At 48.9% G+C, this 15,043-nt stretch overlaps 2 protein-coding genes across 4 annotated transcripts in view; both read left to right on the top strand.

Moving 5' to 3' along the window:
- The window catches only part of CCDC74B (coiled-coil domain containing 74B), a 172,107-nt gene that overhangs the window by 54,216 nt on the left and 102,848 nt on the right, over positions 1 to 15,043 (top strand). The gene's annotated exons all lie outside the window — the stretch shown is intronic.
- KLHL22 (kelch like family member 22) lies at positions 49 to 14,718 on the top strand. 3 transcript variants are annotated; one of them, XM_063315907.1, is made up of 7 exons: positions 51 to 209; positions 2,443 to 2,724; positions 3,981 to 4,146; positions 8,899 to 9,617; positions 10,186 to 10,378; positions 12,172 to 12,405; positions 13,446 to 14,718. In XM_063315907.1, the coding sequence occupies exons 2-7, from the start codon at positions 2,498 to 2,500 to the stop codon at positions 13,821 to 13,823; spliced, it is 1,917 nt and encodes a 638-aa protein (XP_063171977.1). In that variant the 5' UTR covers positions 51 to 209; positions 2,443 to 2,497; the 3' UTR covers positions 13,824 to 14,718. The 3 variants fall into 3 exon arrangements, with proteins under 3 accessions (XP_063171979.1, XP_063171977.1, XP_063171978.1); XM_063315909.1 differs by lacking the exon at positions 12,172 to 12,405 and having other exon boundaries at positions 49 to 209; XM_063315908.1 differs by lacking the exon at positions 2,443 to 2,724 and having other exon boundaries at positions 53 to 209.

Below are 15,043 nucleotides of genomic sequence, written 5' to 3'. Positions count from 1 at the left end.
CGCGGGGCGAGACGGGAAGTGGAGTTCCGCGGCCGCCCCGAGGCGCGTGCGCAGCGCGGCGCCTGCTTCCGCCTCGGCAGGTTCTCCCGCGGGGTCGGCGGCTGTGAAACCGGGCCCGGGCGGAGCGTCTCCCCGCGCTGGGCGGCCCCGGCGGGAGCCTCGAAGCGCCGGGGCCAGGCCCGCCGTGGGAGCCCCTGGTCTCCGGCCAGGTAGGGGCGGCCTAGGCTGTTTGGCTCCCGGAGGGGCGCTCGGATCCGCGGTGCCCCGTTCTCGGCTTGCGGCGGGGAAGCCTCCGGGGGGTCCTCCCTCCCTCAGAAGGGCGTTGTGGGGCAGAGAGGGCGCGGGCGGCGTGCCTGGGTCGCCTGAGTCCAAGCTTGCGGGGGCGGTGTGCGCAGACCGGCCTGCGGAAGGGATTTCCCCTCCGCCGAGGCTGCCCTGCTGGTGGGAGAACCCCGAAGGGTAGTCCACTCATGGGTGGCTTCCTTGGTTCCCTGCGCTTTGCAGCGAGCTGCACCAGATCCGTGTTTTCCGGCCTTGTGCTGGCTGGGGAATTCTGGGAGTTGGAGTCCACCCACCCGAAAGCGGCCAAGGCCAAAAAACACTGCACTGGACAATCCTTTCTGGCACTACAGTTTTGGGTTGTGCAGGTGTGGGCCGCTGTCTCGTACGGAGGCTCCAGCCGGTTTTCCAGTGCCCGAAGGACGGGTGACCCCCACTCGGGCCTTCTCTGAAGTGATGCCCAGCACTATTCCCAAGCCCCCGAACAGCCCTCCTGACAGATTGGTGGTGAGCCAGAGGAAGGGCGGGCACGAGGTGAATCAGGGGCCCATTGGGAGAGCTCCCCCAGGTTCATGGGCGTCCCTCCTCTGCTCCCTCAAACCTGGCTATTTTTTTAGGCCCCGGGACAAGCCCTTCCCAAACAACCCGAGAGCTGGGTCCAGAATAGTCTGAGCACAGGCTGCCTGGGTAGCAGGGGTTTGCGAGGGACATGAGGGCCTCTCTTTGGCTGCTCCTGTGGCCTGTCACTTGGATTAAAGGGGGAGGGATCTGGACCATTTCCCCGCTGCTCCCATATATTCCAAATCAGTAAGTGCTGTGAGGGAAGGCACCCGGACATAGCCCATGGAATGCCCCAAATCGTGTTGGGGTGGGCAAAATGGCGGCCCTCCTCCAAAGAAACCGGTGGAAAGTGCAGCCACATAAGCTTTTGCCTGCAGATGCAGCAGGAAACTTGCAGTATGTTCATTTGGGACAGGGCCAGCAACAAACCGCTGACCGAATCTGGCTCAGAACTCAGGCATGTGCTCTCTTCAGAAAGAGGGCTAGTCCTTTTTTATAAGACAGGACTAGGGCTCAGAAAACCACAAAACACAGGTTTAAAAAACGGTGTAGTGTTCTTCCAGAAGAGAGCTACGCCTAAATGGCTCTTCATGAGCAGTTGCCTCTGTGGAAACCAGGTGTCCATCCTCTCCTGGAGAGTAGGCCAGAATGGCTGGGGGGCAGGGCCCATTGGCTGCAGAGGAAAAGGTGTACCTACAGCAGCCTAATGCCAACTCCTGACTCTCTCATCCCCACCATCATCAGTGAGGTGTCATAGGTTGTACAACAAGGCTTGGGTCAGGAGAAGGGGAAACACTGTAACACCATGTCAGGGTGAAGCAATCCAGAAGCAATAGCTAATGGCATCTGGGTCTCACACCTGAACATGGGTTAAGTAGTATGAGGGCAGTAGATGAGACACGTGTATAGATTAATGCTTGTAGCTTTGAGCACTGGAGGAACAAAGGAGGGGGGAATGCATTCCACTCTCTGCCATTAGAAATCGTTTAGAGAAAAGGCTTTATCTCAAGGTTGTGCCTGATACTGTGCAGAACGGAGAGATGCCTGAAAATGGAAGTAAAATATACCAGGCAGTTAATTACAGAACAAAGGAGGGGGGAAGTAGGAGAGTGACTGGAATGTTTAAAGAAATCTTTGGGCGCCAAAAGTTACTCGTGGCAATGAAAGAGCTTGGAATCACATCCTAATAATAAAACTATTCGTATATCATTATGGTGTGTATTGAGAGTTGATGCTGTTGGGGCTGTAGGACCAAGTACCTCACATGCCAGAACAGCTAAAGACAATTAGGCTGCCTCTGAGGCAGGATGGGGTTGAGCCAAAAACCATATGGGTGGTAGGCAAAGCATCTTTTGTGTCTTGAGGATGAGCCCGCTGAGCCTTCCACACCTTCTGTAGCAACAAAGCCCATTGATTTGTCAGTTGGTGGAGGGGACGATTAGGGCGTGACTGCATTGGGTTGCTTCTTTGTTGCAAAATGGTCAGATTCCATTCACATCTCCTCTGTGCTGTGGAGAAGAACCTGCCATTTGTGTGCACGGCAACAGGCAACAAAGATTGTGAATGAGGGAAGCAGCCTAACTGAAACAAATTGCTCCTTAGGGAACCCAAGTTGCTGTGCCAGGGTGCTCTGATTCCCAAGGACGTTCTGCCTGGGATGGCAGATGAGCAGGAGGAGATGCAGCCCCCCAAGATCCCGCTGGAGCCTTTCCCCGGGAAGTGTTCCAGCAAGACCTACCATAGTGCCGGGCACTCCCAGACGCTGCTGAGTGGCTTGGGAGCTCTCCGGGACCGTGGCATCCTCTTTGATGTTGTCCTGCATGTGGAGGGGAAGACCATTGAAGCTCATCGCATCCTCCTAGCTGCATCATGTGATTACTTCAGGTCTGTTCCTGTAATCAAACCAAAACCTGACCCTGCTGGATACTGAGCAGTGAAAAAGTAAAACCCAGGTTTTTGAAACTGGCAAATTCTGACTTTTATATGCTTGATGATTAAACAAAGCTGCATCTAATTTGATCTTTATCAGACCAAATTTAGCATTTGTCTTTCCACTTCTTACCAGTAATCCAAACAGCAAGTTCTGCCCATTTAAGGAGTGTTTGCAAGCCACTCAGATGCTGCTTGTCCATTCCTTTGACAAGAATTATGTTTGTGTGTCTCTTTACAAACTTCTGCAATAGAATTGATCAAAGGGAGCATTGAGAAGCCAGCTGTCTTCCTGGTGCAGGATGTTAGAGGATTCTGACATGGCTGCTGAGCCTCTGTTTAAACAGTTTTACCTAAGAAGAACCCACAACTATGTAACTAAATCAGTCTATTCTCCTATTTAAACAGCTCTCACAAGGGGAATGTTGAACCACAATATGCTTCCCTGAAATTCCAGCCACTTAGTTGTAGTGCAGTTCCCTGGAGTGAAACACAGCATTGGCTTGGCTCCACCTTCAGTTCTGAGGACTGTAATCATGCCTCCCTCTGATCTGGAGACTAAACATACCCTGCTCCTCAGGTGACTTGGTTTCCAGGCCTTCTTTCCCCACCAGCCATCCTGGCAGCTCTTCTCTGGATGTGCCGCAGTCTGTTAGTGTCTCCCTTAGTGTGAGGCACAGGATTCCAAATGCTTGGCAAGCCTCACCTTCATGAAATAAAGCCAAATTTTTATTTCCTGTAATCTGAACATCATACATCTGTTAATGCAATCTAGGGTTGCACTGGCTTTTTACAGAGCTGAATTGCATTCCTGGTTCAGGTTCCATCTGTAACTTACTAAGGCCACAGATTCTGTTCATTTGGGCTGTGTCTCTGCCAGGCCATCCTGATCTTACCATGGCTCTCTGGTATTGCTTAGGAAAGATGATGGTTCAGAGAAAAGGCCCAAACATGACCTATTGGTTGCACAGAGGTGGTGATGTTAAGGTCCCAGCCTGACATGCCATCTCAGACACATGCACGAGTGGACCATAAGAGTAGGATTCTTTCAGCAGAGCCTACTGTCAGCACATTTCACCTTGCCATCTTTGGAGGAAATAGGGCAGCATAAGGATGAGTTTAAAGATTGCATTATGGGATGTTGTCCATTATACTTTTAACTGTGTACATAGTCTGGAGGAGTAACTGAAAGAAGATCTTTCCTTTTATAGGGGAATGTTTGCTGGGGGACTCAGAGAAATGGAACAGGAAGAAATTCATATTCAGGGCATAACATATAATGCCATGTGTAAAATCCTGAACTTCATATATACTTCGGAACTGGAACTTGGCCTAAACAATGTGCAAGAAATTCTAGCTGCATCCTGTCAGCTTCAGGTGAGCTTCGGCAGCTCTAAAAGATGAGAGATGCGCTGGGCAAGTATGACAGCATCTTCATTTATTAAGGGATGTCAGATGGCTTTGCAAGAGTAGCAATATGAGCAATCGATAGTCGACAGAGGCAGGGGTAGGGGATGTTTCTAGCACTTGAGCCAGTGGTGTGATCAAAGTTGCCTCAAAGTTTTGGACCTTTGACATTCCTTTAAATGATAAAGTAGTAAAAGAGAGCCCCAATCTAGTGGGATCTTGCTGAACTCTGGTAATATACCTCAGGAGCATAGGCACCCCCCAGCATCTATTTGTGGCCCATATAACAGCCCTTTCAACCCCTCCAAGTGTGGACCATCAAGCCACTTGGATCTTGCTGCCTCCGCGCATGGTAAAAATGGAAAGTATGGAGCCAGGCCCCCAAAGGTTGCCTTTTCCTGACCTCCTTGATCTTCAGGTGGGCAAACAAGCAGGGCCACCACAATGGATCTCAGCATGTGGGTAGAATTAGATAACCCACATGCTTTCAGTTGAGCAGGAACATGGGTTGGCAGCTGGATGCAGGATGTTTGGAGATCCTGGCACGTCTCCAGAAAGTCACATTGCAGATTGGTGAAAAGTTACAAGCCGTGTCCAGAGGATGCTACAGGTAAAGCACCTTACAATAATCTATCTTGGAGAGCTGGGCTGCTCTAGACATCTTGGGACCCTGCTGTGGGTCAAAGGGTGCTGTATGCTAAAGCAGAGGCAGTCTGAAGATGGCTTTGTAAGGATTTGCAATGTCTTGAGGTTGGAAGGGGCTCTTGGACCCAGGGAAGGAAGAACCAGGGAGCAGGAGGATTGGCCCGAGGAGGGATGGGGCAGGGAGCAACATCTCAGTGTTGACTGGTAGAAGGAGATATGGTGGGAGATAAGAGGTGGCCATTCTCAAGGAAGATGCATTTAGGGCCCTTTCCAGCTCCCTGGGCTCCACCCTAATGCCAGGTCATCTGAGCCCAGGCAGTTCTGGGCTCCAGTTGCTGCTACTAAATGCCAGGTCAACTTGTAATAAGGCCTTCCTCATCCAGGATCTTATCACGGATGAGAGAGTCAACCTGGCATGCATAAACAAACTGGGATGGACACAGAGGGGGTGTTCCCCTCTCAGAAGATGTGCCTACCAGGGTTTCAGGTGTGGCATCAGCTGAAACTCCAGGCAGCAGTGAACTATTATTGTCCAAGTCTTTCTTGCAGCAGAAGCACTGCCCCTGAAATTACTGTGTGTGAGACCCTGTTTGTGAGTTTGGGCTCTAGGGAGCAGATGGAATTGCTGCTATTAAAGCAGCCTCTCTGCTGCACAGCGCCTTCCCTACCTGAGCTGCTTGATTCTGTGTTGGGATTGGATGGTGGAGATTCCCAGGCTTACGGTGCGGAGGGACTTCACCTTTCCATCCCTTGGCAGCTCTGGTGTTCACGGCCACCATCGACCTGATTCACATCATTGAGGGCCTGATGTACACTGGGGTGGGGGTGGGGGGTTGTCACACTGTTGATCTGGGTTTTATCTTAAGATGTTTGAATGTGGGGAATGAATATGTTTCACTTGTTGAAATGGGTGGCTATACAAATTAAATAAATAAAGTTAACATCTACCCCTTGTCATGGTCAGGCCATTCTCTGATTGCTCTGGATCCCTTTGGTGTGGCTCCCCGCAACAGGGAGGTACAGTAGGTCCTATTCAGTTGGTCTGCCCATGGCACCTGGAGGACTCAACGGGGTTTCAAAGGGGATTCCTTGAGTCTCTACTGCAGAATTCAAATCGAGGCCTTAGTCACTACTTAGAATGAGAAGGCAACAGCGGCCTCTAAGGATCAGATTGCGCCTATGGGCCTCTCCCTGTTCATGGATCTCAGAGCTCCCTGGTTTTCAGAAGAGCTCTGGGAAACGAAACACAGAAGAGACACCTGGAGCACACTGAAGAAAGACGAGTGAGTCTGACCTAACGTATAAGAGCCTATATTAAGGACTACACTGTGGTGATAAAGGCAACGAAATGTAATTATTTTCCCACTCTTATTCCATCTGCTGAGTGCTAGCCAACAGCCGTGCTTAAGATGGCCTGGTCCGTACTGGGGAGGAAAGGGTGAGAGGAACATCTGCAGAGCTCCTGTGAGGATTATTCTAAGCCCTTGATGGATAAAGTCACTTGGCTCCAGTTATGCATGTTCTCTTGAAGTGACTGAGGCACAATCTGGTTAGTTATCTGGGAATAGTATGAGCCTGTGAATCTCAAGGAAGTGGACAGGGTCCTCAGAATTGTGTGGCTATCTGTTAATTAGATCCATCTCCCCCATGGCTGGTCAAGGCCTCCTGGGAGACAATGAGTGGTAGGACTGAAGCAATGATAAATTCATCCTTGAGTGAGAGTAGCTTCACTGGCCTTAAAGAGGCAGTGGTCTGTCTCTCCCTCAAGAAGCCATCACTGGACCAACAGTGCCAGATAATTTCAGAGGGTCCTGGAGGAATCAAATTACCTAGATCCTCTAACCCTGGGCACGGCATTCATCATACCTGTGAATGTCACGATGGGAGTGTAGTGCATCCATCCTGGCCCTCCTGGAGGTTTTTGATACTATTGATTTTGGTATCCTGGACCAGCTCAGGGTGTTGGGAGTGGGGAGCATTGGTATGTGTACCAGTTATGCCTTTTTTTGGATTGAAAGGCCCTGTTCACAGTCACTCAAACCCAACATTTGGACTATTGCAGTAAGCTGTACATGAATCTTCCTCTAAAGAGCATTCAGAAGCTACAGCTGGCCCAAAATGTGGTAGCACAAGTGGTTATGGGTACACCTTGGTATTGTCTTGAGCACTGATGGTGAGCAGGAGGGGGCCCCTATCCAGGGGGGGAAATGCATGCATAGTAGAGAGAATTTGAGCTGTCATTCAAAGAGACAGAGAACAGACCCGCCTTGACTTTTGGGGTTTATCTGTATGGGTTTTCTCACGCTTCTTCAGGTTGTTAGGATTTTCTGTCTACTGTAGCAGTAATAAAACACTAGAGCCCTATTCCTCGTCTTGGCGTGGTTCCTGCTTGTCAGGACAGGTATGCCCACATACCATCACAACTGCATGAGCTGCACTGGATACCAGCAGCCTTCTGAGTGCAAATCAAGGTGCTGGTGTTAACCTATAAAGTCCTTCATGGCATGGGGACAACCATCTGTGTCTGGTTATCTTCCCACCCTCTGTGTTCTGACAGTTATCCTTGTTCCAATATTTCTGGTCCTGACTGTATGAACTGGATGGTGGCAGTGCATCCATCCTTGCTCTTCTTGACCTCTCAGCGGCTTTCGATACCATTGACCATGGTACCCTTTTGGGGCAGCTCAGGGAGTTGGAGGTGGCCGGAGTGGTTTTGCAGTGGTTTGCCTCCTTCCTCCAGGGCCAGTCCCAATTGGTGGTGATAGGGAGCGAGAGATCTGACCCTCATTCTCTCCTTTGTGGGGTGCCACAGGGTTCGGTTCTCTCTCTGCTCCTCTTCAACATCTACATGAAACCTCTGGGTGAGATCATCTGTCGCCATGGGATGAGGTATCAATATGCTGATGATACTCAATTGTATATCTCCATCTTGGGTGACGTAAGTGGTGCTGTGATCACCCTCTCTTGGTGCCTGGGGGCTGTGGGGGCCTGGATGGGGAATAACAGGCTTCGGCTGAACCCTGGTAAGACCGGGTGGCTGTGGGTTAATGGCTCTTCCATATCCGGGACATTGTCATCTTTGGTTCTGGATGGGGTTGCGCTGCCCCGAACAGACCTGGTGCGTAACTTGGGGGTCCTCCTGGACTCACGACTCCTGCTTGAAGAGCAGGTGGCAGCCCTGGCCAGGAGGGCCTTTGCACAACTTCATGTTGTGCACCAGTTACACCCTTTCCTGGATTGGGAAGCCCTCTAAACAGTCACTCATGCCCTGGTCATCTCCCATAGAGACTATTGCAATGCGGTCTACATGGGGTACCCTTGTAGAGTATCAGAAGCTGCAGCTGATCCAGAATGCGGCCACGGGAGCAGTCTTGGAAGCCCCAAGGAGGGCACATATAACACCATTGCTGCACAGGCTATATTGGGTACCAGTTTGCTTCTGGGTCCAGTTCAAGGTGTTGGTTATCACCTTTAAAGCCCTTCGTGGTATGGGGCCAGGCTACCTGAGGGACCGTCTCATCCCCATGACATTAACCCATCCCACCCATTCATGCAGAGAGGGCATGTTGCAGACCCCGTCGGTAGGAGAATTCCATCTGGCAGGGTCCAGGAAACGAGACTTCTCTGCAGTGGCACCCACCGTCTGGAACATCCTACCCCCAGCCAGAGGTGAAGTTAGCTCCTTCGCTCCTGGCCTTCTGGAGGAATCTGAAGACCTGGCTCTGCCACCTAGCTTGGGGCGGGGAGGGGGAATGGCTGGCACCTTAGAATGCTCCCCTCGTATTTTCAATCTTTTATAGCCATCTGGATTTTTATTTTTCTATTTTCTATTGTACTGTATTATATTTTATGTATTATTTATGATCACTGTTTTAAAGTTGGATTGATTAATTTATTGTGAACTGCTCAGAGTCCCTCTTGGGGGGAGAGATGGGCGGTAGCACAAATTTGAGAAATAATTAAATAAATAAACTCATCAGAAACGTGGTTATAGAGATCAGGTATGTTATTCTGAGGGCCGAGAATTGCTTTTTCTCATAGCACGTGCGTATCCATTCATGCCTTTCTCCTTTATAGATCTCTGAGATCATCAAGTTCTGCTGTGATTTCCTCATGCTCTGGGTGGATGATGAGAACATTGTAGATATGTACCGACTGGCTGATCTCTTTGACTTGAGTTACCTGACAGAGAAGCTCGACTCCTACTTTCTGAAAAACTTTGTTACATTCTCAAAGACAGAAATGTACCGCCAACTTCCCCTGGAGAAGGTCTATGCCCTCCTCAGTAGTAACCTCTTGGAGGTGAACTCTGAGAATGAGGTCTATGAAGGTGCCCTCCTTTACCATTACACACAAGAGCAACTAGAGACAGATCAGGTTTCATTGATGGAACCTCCTAAGCTGCTGGAGACAGTCCGTTTTTCTCTGATTGAGTTCCAAATTCTGCAGAGACTTCACAACAAGTTAAGCCCCTGTCCATTAAAGGAGACAGTGGCTAATGCACTGATGTACCATAAGAATGAGTGCCTCCAGCCAGTGCTTCAGAACACGCACACACAATTGAGGTCTGAGTTCCACTGTGTAGTAGGCTTTGGAGGGATGCATTCAACCCCGTCTACTGCCCTCAGCAACCAAGCCAGGTATTTGAACCCATTTTTGGGAGAATGGAGGCATTTTACAACAGCCTTGTCTCCAAGAATGTCCAACCAGGGCATAGCTGTTCTCAACAATTTTGTATATCTGATTGGTGGAGATAACAATGTTCGAGGTTTTCGAGCAGAATCCAGATGTTGGAGGTAAGAGAAGCCATTTCAGAAACCTATAAATTGCTAGCATTCCCAGTGCACGCAGTATGTTCAGCTTCAGAGGAAGTAGGCATAGGGCCATGCCACCAGTCTGAAAGCTGCGCTACGGCATAGCTCAGTTGCCTCAGGGCTCTTCAGGATACCTTCCTATCAGGGTGGGGTAGATCAGCAGATTGGTTCTGGCAGTGATAAGTAAGATTACACAGCAAGCACAATTGTGGTCGTACTGTACTGTTTCCACAGAGCAAATTTAGGGTGGCTGTTGTGTAACAGAAATGGTTTAGAAGCAGCTGGTAATTGCAACTTTAACAAGACTGGAGCAGCAACAGATGAGAACGCAAAGGCAACTTGCCATTCAGCTGCTCAGTGGGAGCCAGTGGTGGCAGCCAGAGCACAAGAACTTGACCAAGGAAACACTGGCAGCCACTAGCCATGGGACCAGAGGCTTAGGCTCTAAGTAGGGAAATGGGTGGGTGGGCAAAGACTTAGAGAGATTTGGTCAAGAACCCACCCCTGTAACTTTTTTCTCGGAGAGCTGTGCATCCTGTTCCTTTGCAAGGTATGATCCAAGACACAATAAGTGGCTCCAGATCCAGCCCTTGCAGCAAGAGCACGCAGATCTCTGTGTCTGTGTGGTGGGCGGGGCGATCTACGCGGTGGCTGGACGCAACTACCGTGACGATCTACGGGAGGTGGAAAAATATGACCCCGAAACCAACAGCTGGGAATATGTGGCTCCTCTCCAGAAGGAGGTAAGGAGGGAGTGGCAGGGAAACGGTGTCAGGTCTGTTGCCTGAAGTGGCCTGAGGAGATGAGTGCCTGCGGCCAGTCTGGCTGACCAGCTGCCCCAGGATATGGGGCTGGCCCATCTTGGAACACCAAAGCAGCCTGGCGGGAGTCTTGCCAAACTTTCTAAAGCTGTAGCTGTGGATCAGAAGTCAAGTATCAGCAGGGCACTCTTGCTCAGTGTGGTGAGGTTCTCTGCAACACAGACACAGGTCTTAAATGCACTGGTGCAACTTTTCCTGCAGAGAGAGCTGTGTTGGCTCACCTTCTGAAGCCTCTGATGTATGGATGGAGGGGAGGGGGAAGGGAATGAAGGAGAAGGTCCCTTTCTACCCCTCCTGTGCTGTTCTTTTGAGTCTTCCATGAATATCCAAGCAGACCTGGATTAGTACTTTCATAGTTTCTGTGGTGGTCTGACAAACAAGTTTGTCCTGTATATCCTTTGATAGTCCCTCTTTGAACTAGTCAGTTAGGTCCCTTAAATGCCAGCCAACATCCTTAGCTAAGAGCTGAAACTCAGCAGTAGATTCACAGTCCAAACAGTTAACTTGTTGTAGATGCTAGATTTCACAGGTGGCAGTCACTTGTTTCACCAGATCCTTTAAGTTAGCCCGCAGCCATGCCACAAAATTAGCATAGTTGTCCCACTCTGTGCTGTCGCAGTTCAGCTTCCTTGGTCATTAGGTTAACTCTATGCAAATTCAGTCAGTGGGAAAATCATCAGGTCTCAGGGAGATACATAGGTCACATTGAGTGAGGAAGGCAGGCAGTTTCCCATCCTATATGTCAAGCAAGGAAGTTGATACTCAGCACTGGTGGGCTATAGGTCTCTTGGACCAAGGACCACTGTGCGGGGTTAGCAGGTCCATTTGGGTTGTCCTTTGTTCTGATAGTGAAGCAAGGCATTCACATCGTGATCAACAGTTTGTGGCGTTGCAAGAGGTTCTGTAGCCATAACTGAATTCTTGGTCTCCAGGCAGAGGCTCTCTGTCTATAGTGATGGGAGTAGGAATGAGATTTCAGTTCTGTAAGACTTCACACTGGGCTTGTAAATCTCAGCTCTCTGGATACTTAGCACAGGGGTTCTTAAACTTTGCAACTTTATAAAACAAAACTTTTTAATTGGGGATAATTTACCAACTCTTCCACCCACCCACCTCCAATAAAATCAAAAATTTTAATGGGATGGATGGATTGCTTATTTTTGCATAATTCCTGAAATCTGGGTTTTATTTTGAAGACAACCATTCTCATTCATCAAAGCCAGAGGGAAAACATGTTTCTTTGCCTTAAATCAGCTTCTCTTAAACTGCTGCAACTTGCAAAACACCAGTAGACTCTAAGTTGCTTTTGGTGAGATCACAGTCATGGCCCATCTTGTTTGTTCCTTCCAGCCTGGTAGCTCTCCCCCCTTGTCCACTGTGATGGTCACAGGTTTGCATAGAGACATTGTGCCTTCCAGGCATGATTATAAAGACACACACAATTCTCAGCCATTGTATAGGGCTCTGGAACTCCCCACTGCTTTGCATTCAGTATACATTTGCATTAAACTCCCCCTGATTTTTTGCCACCAAGGCTAACATGGCTCTCCTCCCACAGTGTTTTCCAAGAGTAGCTTACGGTCCATTAAGGGCACTGCTGCTGAAGACAGTGAAGATTTGGGAATTTCACAAGGGGCGTGCACGGTGGGGGACCAAAAAATGCAGAGTGCAGTCTCCCTCTCTGCTACTTCTTGCTTTCTGTTCCATTGATGCAGGTGTATGCCCATGCAGGAGCAGAACTGGAAGGGAAGATCTACATCACTTGTGGGAGGCGAGGGGAAGAGTACCTGAAGGAGCTGCACTGCTATGATCCAGCAACCAATTGCTGGGACATCTTAACGGATAGTCCCATCAGGAGAGCCTGGCACGGAATGGCTGCACTGCTGGGAAGGCTCTATGTGATTGGAGGCAGTAACAATGACTCTGGCTATAGAAGAGATGTTCACCAGGTGAGGCATTGTTTGGCTAGGCAAATGGTATTTGTATGTTTTCAATTAAATTTGCATGCCACTGATATTTATAAGACTCAGGGTAGCTTACAATACAGAAACACAGAGCATCCAGAAACATACAAAACACTTGCATAAATCACCTGAAATCATAAACTATAGTCCTCAACTTACACAATTGGGACCGGAATTTCAACTGCTAAGCGATGCGGTCATAAAGCATGATGTCACGTGACCGCATCACTTAGCAATGGCAATCCCAGCAATTCCCCTTGCCATCATCAAGTGAATTTTACCAGTCGTTAGCCAAGGACCCACCCTAATCCAAGCCATTCCGGGCTTCATCCCTCCCGGCCCCGAGCCTCAGTAAGGTAAACAACTCCCCCCCACCTGCCAATCCTTCCCATCATCGCTGTCCTTTTGGCCGCCCTGCACCTTGCCTTGCAGGGTGGCAAGCAGCCCAGAACTGCGCATCTCTGGGGCTGCTTGCCACACTGCGGCTCAGGGGCTTCTTGGTGCACTGCAATCTGGGGCTGCAAGAAGCCCCTGAGCTGCAGCATGGCACAGTCACCCCAGCCCAGTCCCAGCTGCCGTTGCCCTGGCACCCTGCACTCCAAGGCCCCTGCTGCCCTGTGCTCCATCACCCAGCTGACTTTTGCCATCTTCTTGCTCCAGCACCAAGAAGTGTGGGAACTCCCAACACCAGTCCAAAGACCAGAGCAAGAACCCAGAGAACCAACTAGGCAGCAGGATGGTTGGTACACAGGACGATACTCTGCTTGTCCCTGTAGACCAGCTTAATGTGCAGGCACTTGCATCCCCTCCCCCAAGAATGGTGCCCAATGAGAATTATGTTTACACTTTTCTGCAGTTCACAGTAAAGCAAGTGCCTTTCAAAATGGCACCCAAAAGCTTGACAACATTGCTGGGTGTTTTGGGTAACTCCGACCCCAAGAGTGCTTATTCTCAAGCTTAGAGCTGTTCCCAAATCTTCTTTCTAAAGTGACCAGAGTCTGTATTTTGATTTTGTTTTCTACCAGGTTGCTTGCTATACCTCAAGCACTTCTCAGTGGACAACTGTCCGTCCTCTTCATGCCGGGCACGGTGAGCCTGGCGTTGCTGTCCTGGGCCACAAGATTTATGTGTTGGGAGGGAGATCTCATAACCGTGGGATCTGCATGGACTATGTCCACATCTATGATGCTGAGAGAGACTGCTGGGAAGAGGGTCCTCAGTTAGAGGATGACATTTCTGGGATGGCTGCCTGCGTCCTCACTCTGCCAAGGGCTATTCTCACAGACGGTGAAAGATGTGTGGCTGATGGGCAGCAGAAGAGACTCCAGAATTACTCAGATGTTTCTGCCGAGGTCCTGAGAATATTAGATTGGGAAGAATTTGATAACTTGAATGATAATTAGCTTTTTATTCTTTTTGTGTTGGCTTTTATTTGGGCTGCCATCAGAGCTCCACCAAGCTGGAGGAAGCCTGATGCCATTTAATAGCAACTGAGCAGTCTGCTGCAAGGAAGCCTGAAAGCAATTGCAAAGAGCATTTTGAAGTACAACTCATTGCTTGACCAGTGGCACTTTCAGAAAAAATGCAGGATGTGTCTTGGATCAGTGAATCAGTCTTCAAATTATTTGCTGACTAGAACAAACATCTGTATACCTCAGAAGTTTACTGGTAAAGCAGATGGCATCAAATGAACTAATAACTAAAAGCTCGCTTTGCTGCTTAATTCATCATAGAATCTGCATTAAAGATTCAGTTTGGCATAACATGTTGGCTTTGAGGCACACCACCCAGACTCCACATCTTCACTACCTTTGAACTGCTCACGATAATCACTGCATTTCATACAGATGGAAAGAAAAACACCAGCCTGTAGTATTCTTTTGAATATTTATTTGTAAAAAGAATTCTGCTGCATCAGGTTTCCTGTATACCAAAGCAACCTTTGCTCTGGAGTCTGGAGGAACCTGTGTTGTGCCTCGTATAAACTAGAGAGGGGACCCTGCCAGGATGAACCAAAGGTTCCTGGAAATAGATACTGGCACATTGGAAGGAAGTTGCTGCTTAATGTCTCATAAAAAGGATGGTGGTTTCGACCCACCCTTGTCTGATATTTTTCTTCACCTGCTAGTGAAAAGCACATCTTTATGAAGAATTATTCCTTTTCAATTGTTTCTCTGTCAGAATCTGCTCTCGGTTCAAGAAAGTAACAGCTCAGCTGCCATGCTGCCTTTTCTTGCTTCCTCAGAAAACTCCAAACTTTGTTGCTATTGTTCCTCTTAATAAATACATTTGCTGCTGGTTTATGATTTATTATTTCAAATGACAGCACAGGATCGCTATTGTGTAAATTTGTTTTGCTGATTTCTCATTGCTGGATAAAAATCACCTTGGCAAACGAAAAATAAAGCAAACTGCAACGACGGGGTAAAAATTATGTATCTAGCCTCTTAATTGATGGGTTCAAAGCAGGATGCTATGCAGTAGTTTCCTCCCAAAAGCGTTAACAGAGTTGCGATTGAACATCATAATGTTCCCGTCCAGGATCCAGTTACGCTAAAACTTTTGTTACGGAGATTTCAGTGGCATTGTTCCTCGATTTCCGCCACGCAGTGCGCACTGACTG

Source organism: Candoia aspera, chromosome 15 (assembly GCF_035149785.1).
Source record: "Candoia aspera isolate rCanAsp1 chromosome 15, rCanAsp1.hap2, whole genome shotgun sequence".
Taxonomy (NCBI): domain Eukaryota; kingdom Metazoa; phylum Chordata; class Lepidosauria; order Squamata; family Boidae; genus Candoia; species Candoia aspera.
This window is presented reverse-complemented; position numbering and strand designations above follow the sequence as displayed.